The sequence below is a fragment of the Nasonia vitripennis genome, assembly GCF_009193385.2.
Source record: "Nasonia vitripennis strain AsymCx chromosome 1 unlocalized genomic scaffold, Nvit_psr_1.1 chr1_random0015, whole genome shotgun sequence".
Taxonomy (NCBI): domain Eukaryota; kingdom Metazoa; phylum Arthropoda; class Insecta; order Hymenoptera; family Pteromalidae; genus Nasonia; species Nasonia vitripennis.
Genome location: NW_022279604.1, coordinates 219,597 through 234,954, shown reverse-complemented (window position 1 = coordinate 234,954; position 15,358 = coordinate 219,597). Strand labels below are relative to the sequence as shown.

At 32.6% G+C, this 15,358-nt stretch overlaps 3 protein-coding genes across 15 annotated transcripts in view; all 3 read left to right on the top strand.

The window, feature by feature from the left end:
• LOC100113493 (regucalcin) overlaps positions 1–15,358 on the top strand; it is a 50,792-nt gene that overhangs the window by 23,119 nt on the left and 12,315 nt on the right. The window lies entirely within an intron of this gene.
• LOC103316061 lies at positions 1,420–4,226 on the top strand. Its single transcript, XM_008207665.3, has 2 exons — positions 1,420–3,842; positions 4,111–4,226. Exon 1 carries the CDS (start codon positions 1,664–1,666, stop codon positions 3,815–3,817), a length of 2,154 nt encoding a protein of 717 aa, XP_008205887.2. The 5' UTR covers positions 1,420–1,663; the 3' UTR covers positions 3,818–3,842; positions 4,111–4,226.
• On the top strand, positions 4,116–7,163 carry LOC116416062. Of its 2 annotated transcripts, none has more exons than XM_031922408.2 (8): positions 4,116–4,304; positions 4,545–4,813; positions 4,901–5,101; positions 5,208–5,396; positions 5,475–5,813; positions 5,897–6,141; positions 6,214–6,382; positions 6,460–7,163. In XM_031922408.2, the coding sequence occupies exons 2-8, from the start codon at positions 4,549–4,551 to the stop codon at positions 7,020–7,022; spliced, it is 1,971 nt and encodes a 656-aa protein (XP_031778268.1). In that variant the 5' UTR covers positions 4,116–4,304; positions 4,545–4,548; the 3' UTR covers positions 7,023–7,163. The 2 variants fall into 2 exon arrangements, with proteins under 2 accessions (XP_031778268.1, XP_031778270.1); XM_031922410.2 differs by having other exon boundaries at positions 4,187–4,304; positions 5,211–5,396.

Genomic DNA, 15,358 nt, shown 5'->3' with positions numbered 1-15,358 from the left:
AGTATATCCAAATCATCTGCGTAGCCTAGTATCTGCGTTGTTCCATTAAGCGTTGCGCCTAGCTGGCTAACCTGCATTTTTCTAACGACATACTCTAACGTTAAGTTGAACAGTACCGTAGAGAGCCCACCCCCTTGTTTTAAACCATCGCGTATCGTGAAGGGTTCTGATACATTACCGCCTACTCGGACCTTTCCCGTGCTTCCGTTCAGACATATTTGAATCAATCGCACGAGTTTTTTTGGTACACTTTGGTGTTTGCTTCTTCAAGTGCCTGAAACCTGTTATTAATTTCTATCTGGTACCTAATTCGCTCTGTTTTATCTCGTAGCTTTTCAATATCGAAGACTTCTACCTTGTTTGTTCGCTTACTATTTTGATTCGCTACTAATCTAGCTCTTAATTTGGCTACTACTAGGAAGTGGTCCGAGTCGCTATCTGCCCCTCTATGAGCCCTTACGTCGAGAACGTTATTATGATGTCTTTTTTCAATGAGAAAATGATCAATTTGGTTCTGTGTGGCCCCGTCCGGCGATGTCCACGTTGCTTTGTGTATGTCCTTGTGCTTAAAACACGTAGTTTTGATTATAAGATCTTTTGCTGCCGCGAAATTTATGACCCTAATACCGTTATCGTTGCTGGCTTCGTGCAGGCTTTCCTTCCCTATAGTAGGCCTAAACATTTCCTCCCTACCTATTTTATCATTGAAATCGCCTAATACTCTAAAGTTTCGTAATAGAGATCCTTAGCTTCTTCTTCTTTGTCCTCCGTAGGACAGTGTACATTAATAAATACGTATCTATACCATTCACCTTTGATGATTATGTACGAGAGTCTATCATTGACGGATTTGAAACTTTTAACCGAATGGATACAACGTAGGTACTAACGTATACTTATGCTGCGTCCACAATAACCCGTATACATCCTGTTAAAAATATATAGCTGGATATCCATATGGATGATCCATGTGGATAATCCATATGGATGTCATGTGGATATTCTATATGGATTATCCATATGGATAACCATCTAGTTTTTTGAAAATTTCAAAGTTTTAAAAATTTCTTATGCGCCTCCCTGGTAGAAATCCAAATATTTTTAATGGCCAAAAAACTAGGAACTAGCTATGAAAAATAGATAGGACTGTGTACATTTTTCATATCCAGGAAATGTCGTGTATTTATCTATGAATTATGGAAACATAATTTAATGATATGTACGTTGCCGTATAATCCACAAAATTGTCAGTTCATAAATGGTTCATAGATTTGACAAACAAGAGAATTTATATAAGTACGGTACTATTTCTTAGCTAGTAGCTAGTCAGTAAATTATTACAATTTACATGATTTGGGGTTTGATTATTTACAATAAAAAGTATTATATTTTTATGAAATCATCAAATGACTATATGATTTTGTTTATGTTATCACTAAATGTTTATATGACTGGGTTTTATTTACAATACGGTGTAAAACAAAAAAATATACATTTAAAAAAGCCCGCGCTCTATTTAGTGGACAGGAAATAGTCTGCTAGTATCAGCTTGACTATAGGTAGAATCATAACCTCTCAAATCGACTCCGAAATGCGTGAGGCTGCTCCAAAACATAGAGTAACCGCTGTAACAATTTGTTGATTATTTATAATATTATTAACAATGAGTAAGTGTAGAAGCACCAGGCGCGTACGTAAGCATCGTTTAAATCATCTAATGAAAAAAACATTAGATGCAAATCTTGATGATTCGTTAGACTTTCTGTTTGATAATGTGACTGTGAATGTGCCAAGTCATTCCTCTACTTCAGCAGAAAATCAAGAAGTATCATCAAATGATTTTAGTAATTCATTTCATGATTGCAATATCAGTCATGATCTGCATGAGGATGTTGATCTTGATGTGAGTGTAAGGTGTAGTGACAACGAATTAAGTGACAACGTAATGAGTAGTGATTATGAATGGGATGAATTAGTCGATCATGAAGATTTTGCTGCTGTTAACGATGAGAATTATGAATCTGATGCTGATGCTGATAATGAAGATGCTAGATGTGATGGTAAACAGATTGATGAAGTTCCAGAAGTTCATGAATTACGAATCTGGGCTGTCGAGTCGAGATGCCCTGCAATACATCTGGATAAGTTATTAAAAATCTTGAAAAAAAGACTTATCCCGCAAATACCACAGTGTTCAAAAACTTTGTTGTTCACTTCAGCTGCGCAATACAAAATTAATAAAATGTTGGATGCGGATGGATTGCAAGCAGAATTTTCTTACTTAGGAGTTGAAAAAGGACTTCAAGCGTGCATTAATCCTGCATTACATGAAGATAAAATAATTGAACTTGATTTTAATATTGATGGTGTGAAGATAAAAAAATCAAGCCCTAAAACTATGTGGCCTATTCTGTGTAAAGTGTATTACAAGCCGATACCAAAAATTTATAAGCCTTTTGCAGTATCAGTGTTTTATGGTAATGGAAAACCTAAGAACAACTTTGAATTTTTTAAACCTTTTGTGCGTGAGGTGAATAATCTTTTGCTGAATGGAGTCTCTATTAAATCACATCAATTTAGAATCGTCATAAGAAGTTTGATCTGTGATACACCTGCAAGATCACAAGTAAAAGGTACTAAGTCACACGCAAGTTTTAACGGTTGTGAAAGATGTGATGTGGTTGCTCATAAAACTGATGGTGTGACAGTGTATACAGAATATGGACAAAAAAGAACGAATGCAGATTTCAGAGCTTTCAGTGACGTGGATCATCATAATGAAGCATCTCCTCTACTTGCCATTGTACCAGAAATAAATTTTATTGATCAGTTTATTCTGGATTCAATGCATTTATTATATTTAGGTGCAATGTTACGGTTATTTGAGAACTGGATGACTGGAGATCTCAATGTGAAACTAAGTGCTACACAAAAAAGTGAATTGAACCGTCGCACATCAAAGTTAAAAGAAGATATACCAAGAGAATTTGCTAGAAAGATGAGGTCAACCAATTATTATGACAAATATAAAGCTGTTGAACACAGATTTTTTGTCTTGTATTGCGGGCCAATTGTTTTAAAGAAGCTTCTAAATCAAGATTTGTATAATCACTTCTTACTCTTTCATGTGGCTTGTCGTATGTTATCAAGCAAGAGAGCAGTGTCTTTTATACGTTTATCAAGAGACTATTTAACAAAGTTTGTGAAAGATGCGAAAGCATTGTATGGGCCAACATTTGTTTCTTTAAATATTCACAATCTATCTCACCTAGCAGACGACGTGGAGAACATGCAGTGTAATTTAAATGACATTTCAGCTTTCCCTTATGAAAGTGAATTAGGTAAAATAAAAAACATTTTACTATCTCCCAACAGGACAATAGCACAGTATTGTCGACGTGTTCATGAGGAGAGAGAAATACTTGATCAAGTGGCGTGCTTACCGAAAGAAGTAGTTATTCTTAAAAAATATAAGGAAAATATTACATGCTTGAATTATAAACAACAGTTTTTCAGTACAAAACATCCAGACAATTCAGCATTACTGGAAAATGGAGATGTTGTACAAATAGTGAAGATGATTTCAAAAGAGGACAAAATTTTTCTAACAGTTAAAAAGTATAGAATTAAAAAACCAGTGTATACACAGCCTTGTGAGTCTTCCATGCTGAATATATGTGAAATAGAAAGTGAGACTGCGCATCCTAATTTGAAAATTGTACAACTTGAAAAAGTTTTATGTAAATTAGTCAAGATATCAGTGAATTATTCTCCAGAGGATAGAGAACGGAGCTTTATGGTACCACTGCTCCACTAAAGAACATATAACCTTTTCAACAAATGTAAGTAAAATAATAAAGATAAAAGTATTGTAATTACACAATATTTTAATTACTTGGTTATTTTTTTTTTTTTATTTGAACTTATTTTAAACAAAAATAAAACTTTTTCAAATTACATTTAAACTTAACCTTAAAAAATTAATTCTAATGAGTATATTTTTGATCAAATCGAAATTTATAAATTTTTTATAAAATTTTATGTAAAAATTATTGTAAAAAATAATGTTATATTATTAACAAAAGATTTGTTTACCTTTGTTTATTGCAGTCTAAATATAGGTTATCTATTTTCTGTACAGAAAATGGAAACAAAAAGATCGTTTTCCGCGAAATTCAAACCATGAAAAATGGTCAAGAAATAGATATGGGATGACTATCAATGATTTTCCATTAGAACTTGTTGGACTTTGAAAGAAGATTGACATCTGTAATCGGGACGAGAGAAATTGTTTATTGTAACAGGTATGAACTATGAAATTTTTATTTACTTATTTGCTGGCAAGGTAAATTTACTTTATGATCAATTTCTGTGTGTATATACAAGTTAATTTTGTTAAATTTTCATACAAATTCTCGAGTCTAGTTGTTTAGAGGTTAGGTTAGTTGTAAATAATGGGTGTCAATAAAGAGATTTTATTTATACTTGTTAATATATAAAAACTATACACACATCTTATTCCTGATTTGGTTTTATTGTTATAGTGCGATGGCCACTTCATCATTGGAGGAGCTTTACCCGTATCATGTTGTGGAGTTTATTCATCCTGGAAAGAAGCCTAAAGTACGCAATGTGGATGTTGTGGCATCAAAGTGGATCATTGTTGATGACAAAAAGAAGAAACTTTTTGTCAAGTACCCACCACCACCGTACACAAGTACTACTCGCAATGAGTTGGACGCAGCCTTGAATCACTTATCGGATGCTCCAAGTTTATGGCAAACTTATACTATTCACCTAAAAGGAAAAGCGAGTATGTGTACACTATATAGATAAACCAACTTTTAATATTTTATCGCAAGCAAGGAATAAATAATTAATTATTTATCTTTCATTATAGGAAATCTAAAAGAAGCTTTCATAAAATTGAACTTGTTGAAGGATGAAGAAACAGCTTATACGATGGATTCGAATGACAGTTGTGCAGAAGTTGAGAAGAAAGGTACAGAACTGTTACGCCAACATAGACTACGAAAAGAAGCTTTTTCATTTATGTCTGCCTTGTCAGAGTCTCCTCCATCCAGCCAAATTAATGAGAAAGGTAACTGTTATTAAATTGAATAACCATCATACTATGCCCAGTAAATTTTTGTTTCTCCAACTTGCTCATGTGAATTTCATTCAAATTTTTAATTTTGTATTATTAGCAGGTCAACTCCAACAATCTACAAGTATGTTGGAAATGCACAAAACACCTATTTTAAAAATCCTTAAGAGTAACCATTCTCTTAATAAAACTACACAGCCTTCTACAGGAATTAGTAACAGTACAAGAATTACAAACACTAAAGCTAAAGGCAAAGAAAATCATTCTGATTCATCTGAATCACCAAAGGGTAAGCTGAACAATACTATTTTACACCATTTTAGTTGTGACTCTATTTATATGACTAATGGGCTTATTTCTATTATAGCTATTCAAGAACAAAGAAATCCTCGTACATATCAAAATAAAGGAATTCGCACTGGGATTCCGTTGATGAATAATGACACTTCTTCACCGAATGAAACTGGATCTGGTACTTCTGTATCAAAAGTGAGTGCATCATCACCCGAGGCTCTGGTGGATGAAAATACTGCACCGATACAAGATTCATTGGAAGACCTTCGTACAGAAAATGTTGATCTGCATAGAGGATCAAAGCAATCGACTGAAACAAATATTGGCTCACCGAACATTCCTGACAATCTTCAACAAACTTCTGATTCAGCCCAGAGAAACGTTAAAGTTAGTCTTTATCAAATGCTACTAGGTAATACTTACTTTATTAGTTGTTTGTTTTTATTGAAATTTATGTATTTTTCTTCATTATAATTATAATTGTAATTATTTCAGATCAATTGAAAAATATAAGAAGTGATATTTCAGATATGAAGAACGATGTTAAACAAATGAAAAGTGACATTGAAACTCTAAAAAATGCTCTGATAAAAAATAAAATAATTGGTGCAAAAGATTTTGTTGGAACTATCCAGCAGCTCTGTAATAAATTTAAGTTCAAAATACCGTTTGAAACTGTAGAAGAATTTGAGGATTTCAACATTAAATTGAAACAAGACGAAGCGTTACACGAAGCAGTGGTAAGACAACAATTTTGGATGGAAATTTGATGATAATTATTATTATATGTAAATTCTTATATTTTTGTGTAGTCTACTGTGCTACAAACTGGTCTGGATCCTACTTTAGTCATGTCGAGATCCATTGTGAATATGTTAAAATTATTCTTAACAAAGACAGTAGCTGCTCAATATGTAGCCGTAAAAATCAGAAAGGATAAAAAAGTCATGAAAAATACCCCTTTTTTTCAGTGTATTGAAGGTATCACTATTCAGTATATTGAATGATACTGCGTTCACAACAATATACACTAAATTAAATATTTATTTACTTTTCAGGCCTTATCAAAGAACGACGTTTGATATACAACATGGATACACCAGATAAAGACGTGATAAGTGCTCTGAGCGCTGTTTTGAGCAATTCTGGAAGCTGGTATACATCAAGAAAATCTGATACCTCGAGTACTTCGTCAAAGAGACCTAGACAAAAATCTAGGAAAAATAAAATGCCAAAAGAGAATGAAGAAAGTGACCGCTTGACTGATTCCGATCATGAATCACATGAGACTGGTGGCGTCTTCTCAAAACATCAAAAATCTTATGAGAAAGTAGATGATGAGAGCAGTGTAGCATCACAAGATTCCGAAAATAACGACGAGCCAGCATTCAAAAGGTCACGATTCTCATTTCCATTAAACGTACCTAATAATACCTTGAATGACGATGGCCAGTCATCGCCGATAATTGAAGTGGATCCAAGTCTTTTACAAGAGAAAAATCCACTAGTCGATCTAGGAATTGACCATACTGATCCTCTTTTTTCTACTGCTGGGATAGAGATTTACAAAGATTCACTTTACGAAGATGAATTTGATGAAAATTATTTATTTCAAAAGTAAAATTTTGTACTACTGTTTAAAGGTTCAAATTGATAGTATGGATTTATAATTTCATTGCTTTTGTAGTTTTATATAATGTTTATAAAAACTTACCTCTAGGCCACGTTTTGATAAATAAAGAATCATAATAATTTATGTAAATTTAAGAATTATAATTTATTATTATTGTAAGTTATATTAATCAAGTTATTATGAAGTGTTAACAGTAACTATCACTATTCGTCTCACTGATACAAAAAATACAAAATTATAGTGTTGTTAACACTTCATAATAATTTGATTAATATAACTTGCAAATCTCCTGCAACTAAAATACAGTGTGTATGTGTGTGTGTGTGTGTGTGTGTGTGTGTGTGTGTGTGTGTGTGTGTGTGTGTGTGTGTGTGTGTGTGTGTGTGTGTATATATATATATATATATATATATATATATATATATATATATATATATATATATATATATATATATATATATATATATATGTACAGCGCGTATTCCATTCCAAAACATGCCTAATAACTATTCATTTCATAGTAATGAAATATCCAAAAAAAAGATATTACTTGGACACTTATCCTAATATATTAAAACTAGCAATTTTCTACCTTGTTTTTATGGTCTTTTTAAATTTACGTTTGTCTGTATCTAACTTTACTGTCTAAGAAATAGTTATGAAATATCTATGAATACTGTACCTAAATAATGGGTAAAAAAGGTGTTAAAAAGCGTTTCATCGGGGGTTAAGAACTGACTACTGACGCTGGCTTGTTCATAGCTTGCACAAGAGTGCACTTGGTAGTAAATGGCGAGAAAATGAAATGGATTTCTACCAGGGCTATTATATGCAGGTTATCTGACCATCAATGGAATTACCATCGGATGGTCCACCAGAATCACTAGATGATAATACCAAAACTGGGCCTATGAGCTCCAAAAGCTTGATTCTTTCGACATAAAAAAAACTTTTATCTCTATAAACTAATTAGAAAATGAAAATTTTGGAGCTCACAACCCCAGTTTTGGTGTTATCATCCGGATGGTAATTCCATTAATGGTCAGATAAAAGTACATAAAAGGCGCATAAGTAATTTTTAAAACTTTGAAATTTTCAAAAAACTAGATGGTTATCCATATGGATAATCCATATGGATTATCCACATGAAGCATTCATATAGATATCCACCTCTATATTTCCGTATAGTTCCGGACGATTTTATGAACATAAGTACAGTTGTTACCGCCGCATTTACGCATTCGCAATTCCCTATACGCTGACCTAACCTGCACGCTATGATACAATTTGTTGTGAAGCTTATCTTCTCGTTGGTCTTATGAAACCGAACTGAATTCTCACCACTTACGGGAGCGCGTCTGTCGCTGGAGCCATCTACGTTGGTAAAAGGTACTAATCTTTCCGCTACTCAAAATGTTGTTACGTTTTGTAAAATTAATATAACCTTTATGAATTATTTAAATAATTATTGTCACCCTATCTGGCGGGTGAACCAAATTCTAGCGAGTGCTCCATCGTAATAATAAAAAAATATGAAGAGATTTGGAACTCAAAATTCAATTTATTTACCAATTTTTAAATACATAGTTATAACCGTCAGATAACTTTGACAAAGAATCACAGACGTAAACACATCTTTCTCAAGAGGATTTTTACTATACTTTTTAGTAAATTTTCTTTTAAATTGTAAAAATTGATAATGACATTTTTTGCTAAACGTGTGGTAAATTTTTCTAGAAAGTTAAGTAAAGTTTGCTAAAAGTATAAGAAAAATCATATGTTTGTCGAGTTTGTCCTCGCATTACTAGCCAGTTTAGTAATTTTTGCAGGATATTTTTTTCCGTGTAAATATTTCTTATCTAGTGTTTTCTGACAAGTGCTAGTCTTTGCGGCAGAAGCTTGTACTGATCTAGTCCTTGCGGCGGGAAATGAAATGTGCTACGTACTTTTTGTGAGTATTTTGAGACGTGCTATAGTCTTCGTTGGAACCGACGAATAAAAGACAGAAAAATATTTAACTATTTTGATTAATTACTTTCAATAAAAAGAACCAATTAATTTATTTATTGACTTAACAATATTTTTCAAAACGTGTTTATTTCTCGTTTTTGTAGAATAAAATGCTTATATACACCTTGGTAGAAATCTATATCAGTTAAGCTACAACATACCACGTATTACTACTAGAGATGGGCAAAAAATAGGTCAATTTTTCGACCAGCGATGAAACGCTTTTTCGGACATTTTTTGCGCAATTTATCGGAGTAAGAATAGAGTCATGCCGTATTACAAGGAATTTTCAAGCTTGTAAAAATAGATTTCATTGCCTAAAGCCAAACACAGGTGATAGCTAGTTGATGGCTACGAAAGTACTACGCAAAATAAGTCGGGTCAAAAAAGTGAAAAAATAAGAAAATCACCAATATCTTCGTATGTCGTGCTTGTATAACTCTAATTGACTGTTAATTGTGTAAACCGTTTGGAAATCGATTAAAATCCGTAAATAGTGTACGACACAAAGACTAATATCAATGCGAAAGATTTAAGGTTATGTTGATTCCAACAAATGCTCAAGAAATGGGAGAAAAAGCGTTTCATCACAAGTTATGCCTAGGCTATTTCTCATAGCCATTTCATAGTTTCCAGCCCATTTTAAATATTCGAATTTATACCAGGGCATTTATCAATTCATTCAATTGCATACGCATTACTGAAATTTCAGGAAATAATAATGTTTTATTTGTTCCGATTTTAATTATTTTATTATTGCTATAATTCTATTCATTTCTATAATTTTATTTATATAATAAGTTTCAAATCTGATTTGAAATATACTCCTCCATTGCTAAAATATACTCCTTTTCTCGAAATCCTATTTCGAGCTAACGCTGCAGATACTGCAATAAACCAATTAAGAATATTGACATGCAAGCTCAGCCCAGAGGGCGTCTTTTTTCCCACCCCCAAACCCGTGTTAAATGTATATATATATATATATATATGCACACGGACACGCTCTTGCATGTGTGAGTTAGGTCACGAGATACAACATAATTGACATCCGACGCTTTTGAGCTCCAAATCTCTTCGTATTTTTTTATTACTAGAAAATATAAGCCTGCTTCGCGCACTCTAATCATGTTATCACTAGATGCTGAGCACTAACAGCAAGCAAATCCTGCAGGTTGTGCGATTTTCACCGGCTAATCGAAAGTTATAGTCAAATTCGCTAAGTAGTTTCATACTGGGCGCATCTCCCCTATACCATGCTATATTATGGTAAAATCTGCCACAACCGTGGTAAAAAATTGATCCTATTTCTGGGCAGAATTTCTGGTCAAAATTTGTCTAAGTAAAGTACTTTTAGAAATTCGATTCAGAGTATTTGGAGTAATTTCAGATAAACCTCATTTTAACATGCGTTGGCTAGAATTCGGCATAGGGAATAGGGTCAATTTTCCACCAGGGTGTGTTTGATTTCGTAAAAATAAAAATATGTTATTTTTGATTTTAATTTTATATTTTACTAAAATGTGTGAAACTGTTCCATACTGTGTCAAATTGTGCCAAACTATATCGCACCGTGCCAAATTATGCAACAATGTACCAAACTGTGCAATATTATGCTAAACTGTACCAAAATTTAAACAGAACGAAACAACCAATATTTTTATTTTGAATAATTAGAGTTGTACCACTCTGTGCCAGGCTGTGCCATAACTTTGCCAAGCTGTGTCAATCCGTGCCAAATTATTAGCCCCGCGCAAGTGTTCGAATTGGTAGGTATGTAGCACAGTGTGGCACAGCTTGGAACAATCTTGTACAGTTTCGGCAATGTACGGCACAGTATGGCACAATTTCCATTTCCACTAAGACAGCGTATAATCAGTCTTTTTTTCTGTGCATTATCTCCTGCTTGCGCTATCCAAATTCTTTTCTTTCTATAAGTTCGTAATACATGTACTTATATATAATTTTATAGTGAGGGCGATATGCACGGTGCAATAAAGGACTACTTATGCCACTCATACACTGAGAAAAACGATGCAATAAAAATTTAAAAAATTTGAATAAAAATTGCTATAATCTTAAGTAATAGCGGGACATACTTGCACTGTTATAAAAATTACTATATAATATAGTAATTTTTATGCTGAGATGAAATTTTTAAAAAATTAATTTTTTTCTTGGTTTATCCATTTTACACCATTTTTGGATGTTATTATTATATTATTGTTATTTTATTTAATACAATATAGTGAAAGAAAGAAATGAAAGAAAGACATTTATTTGCGGCGACGGGAATCAAACCTGGACCTCTGAGATGGGAGTCGAGCGCGCTGACCACTTACCTAAACAGAACTGTTATGTACCGAATTTCAGATCTGATATATTGATCACCTTTACTTATAAGTTAACATTAATAATAATTTAACGGAAATCAATAAATAATACCAGCGAATAATATATTATAAGTTTATAATATTAGATAAACAAAAAAAAAAAAAAAAAGATTATGAACTCCCCTGGTAGAAAATAATTTCCACTCTCATTTGAAAACTATCATACCTAGAGGGCTAAAATTTTGCAACTTAATTTGTATTGGCATGTTCAAACAATATATTGAGTTGAATTCATTCTAGCTGATATGAATTCGACTTTCATGTATGAGCCCACCTGTATTTTTTGACGCCAAAGTCATAAGGTTCGAGGTGAAAAGCCGAACCAAGACAGTCAAGTAAAAACTGACATGACAGTCAGTTTTTTAATAATTTAACAAGTCTTCACACAAAAGAACAGACATCCAACTTTGATATCATGGATTTAGCATGATAATGATAGTATTTGGACATTGACAGAAACTGGCTCGCATACTGATGAGGTTGAAATATCTGTTCAAACTTCATCGTTGGTGACTTTGAGCACATCGATGACACTTTTTACACAGTACTTGCACTTACACAACACAAAGTCAGTCAGTACTGCATACTTGTACATACTTTCATATATGAGTGTATGCATCGGTAGGGTTAGGTTGACCCTTTTGACACATACCTTTTATACTAAAAGTTGACATTGAAAAATTGTCAAAAAACATATTTTTGATTATTTCTTTTGATTCTAAGTCATTTTTATTAATTTCCAATGCTAAAAATAGTAAGAAACGCACAATTGTTATTAGTTCTATTTTCAAGTCTGATTCCCCAGTCCTTGGCCAGTGACTGTGTCAAAAATCTGACGAAATAGGCACAGCGACTGGCGAGTCACTGCTGAATGCACTGGCCAGTTCAATCTGAACTGGGCAGTGACTGCTAATAAACTACTGAACATTTCTACCAGGGTCTAATTACTGCATAAACTAACATAAACTAACATAAACTAGCATAAAGACACACAATCTCAAATTCTGATACCCGGAGGAATTCTCAAAATGATTTTTACTATATAATGTAGCAATTTTTAATACACGTCTAACAATTTTTATGACCGAGGAATATTAAAAAAAATAAACTTATATGAAAATATCTCATAGAGCGAGTATGTCCCGCCATTACTCAAGATTATAGTAATTTTTATTCAAGTTATTTTAATCTTTATTGTAACGTTTTTCTCAGTGTAGGCGTGACATAAATGCGGATTTATGCCACGCAGTGCTATAAAATTATATATGTAGTAGTACATGTATTACGAACTTATAGAAAGAAAAGAATTTGGATAGCGCAAGCAGGAGACAATGCACAGAAAAAATGACTGGTTATACGCTGTCTTAGTGAAAATGGAAATTGTGCCATACTGTGCCGTACATTGCCGAAACTGTACAAGATTGTTCCAAGCTGTGCCACACTGTGCCACATACCCATTCGAACACTTGCTAATAATTTGACACGGATTGGCACAGCTTGGCATAGTTATGGCACAGCCTGGCACAGAGTGGTACAATTCTAATTATTCAAAATAAAAATATTGTTTTTTTCGTTCTGTTTAAGTTTTGGTACAGTTTAGCATAATATTGCACAGTTTGGTACATTGTTGCACAATTTGACACAGTATGACACAGTTTCACACATTTTGGTAAAATATAAAATTAAAATCAAAAATAAAATAATTTGGTGAAAAATTGGCCCTATTTCTATGCCGGATTCTAGCCAACGCGTGTTAAAATAAGGTTTATCTGAAATTACTCGAAATACTCTGAAACGAATTTCTAAAAGTACTTTATTTAGACAAATTTTGACCAGAAATTCTTCCCAGAAATAGGATCAATTTTTTTACCACGGCTGTAGCAGGTTTTACCATAATATGGCATGGTAGAGGAGAAATGCGCCCAGTATGAAACTACTTAGCGAATTTGACTATAACTTTTGATTAACCGATGAAAATCGCACAACCTGCATGATTTGCTTGCTGTTAGTGCTCAGCATCTAGTGATGACATGATTAGAGTGCGAGGAGCAGACTTATATTTCCTAGTAATAAAAAAATACTTGGAGCTCAAAAACGTCGGATGTCGATTATGTTGAGCTGTATCTTTGTATCTAGGTGTGCATATATTAACACACGCGCGCGCGCGCGCGCGTGGGGATTCACATACTTAAACACATCTTTCTCAAGAGGATTTTTTACTAAAGTAAAATGCCCAGTGTATGGATAGATTTTGAGGAAATTTTAGAAGCTCATTTATTTTGCATGAACGTATAAGAACGTCAGAATGTATCGTAATTATTGTAAATATCAATGGCGTTCCATACTGGGCGACGCTTTTTCGATATCCAAAAAAATTAGTTTCTACGGTTTGGCTTCCCATTTGGTTATTTTGCCCTTATAAGCCCTTATAACAGCAAGCAAAACCTCCAGTTTGAGCAATTTATATGACCGTAATAGAAATTTCTAGTCAAATTCGCTATAAGTAGTTCCATACTGGGAGCATCTTCTCTACTCTATTTATATTGTGGTGCCCATTTCTCCATCAAGTTTTTTGCAGTCAAAAGTAAGAATTCTTTGGTGTACTATACTTAAACTTACTTTAACCTTATTGATTCTGGTGTATAATTTAATTAGTATCTTTATTGTTGATAAGCTTTTTTATCTTTCCTTTCTGTATACTCTTCGATAACATATACAATAATTATTTCCATTTATATATTTATTTTATTCATTTATTTACCAGAGTAATACAAGTAATACATGAGTATTGACTAATACAGGTAATTCATGTTTGCTAACCTTCGGACGTACTTGATATATCCGAGGCAGCTAAAACATCCGATAGAGGTAGACACAGCTACCTGTACATAGGTCCAGTATGATACAAACTACTTAAAACTACTTAAGAACTACTTAAAACTAGATTCCAAGATCTTCAAAAAATCTTGAACAGAATTAACAATTTTAACAAAACCCAAAACCATAACAGATTATAATTCAATTATTGAAATATTGCTTGTAATGTACTATTAATTCTATAATATATTTGTCTTAATCCATTTTTTAATTCTGTTCTTATTATATTTTTTGCTAATATCTAGGACTTTAAGATTAATTTTGTTCTTTGAAAGACAATTGTATACTTGTATCGCTCTTATGTAGTTATTTTTATCACTAACTGCTTTAGAGCTCTTAGGCGGTTTGTTTCTAGTTACACTGCTAGACATTACATATAATTTCTTGAGGTCAACATAGTGGTATATTACGCACTCATATGCAAAAATTTGTTTCACATTCAAAGGATTTTCTTCATCGAATTTATTCTTGTTTACAAGTTTTAAAATACTTTTCTGTGCCCTTTGTAGTAGGTCGAGCTTATTTTTATAAGCACCACCCCATGCTATGTTTCCATAGCTTATGATGCTATGGAAGAATGCATAATATATCATTTTGAGTATCGGTTTGCATATATTTCGACATTTTATACATTATATATATATATATATATATATTATATATCTGGTTTTCTTTATTAGATACTCAATATGTTTATCCTATCTTAAATTATAATCAAATATAATACCCAGATATTTACACGATTCGACCCTGCTTAATCTATTACCCTGTATATAAATATCCAGATCAACTGGAACACTATCTTTATAATTACCAAATGTTTTATATATATATATATATATATATATATATATATATAGTTTTTGTTACATTCAAAGATAATTTATTAAGTTCCAGCCAAGTAGTTATATTCTCTAAGTACTTATTCATTTTACTTTCAACCTTCTCCCAAGTGTCACCAGTTGCAATAATAGCTGTATCATCAGCGTATGAGATATTACTTTCGTTCTGATCAGTTAATAAGTCATTGACAAAAATAATGAA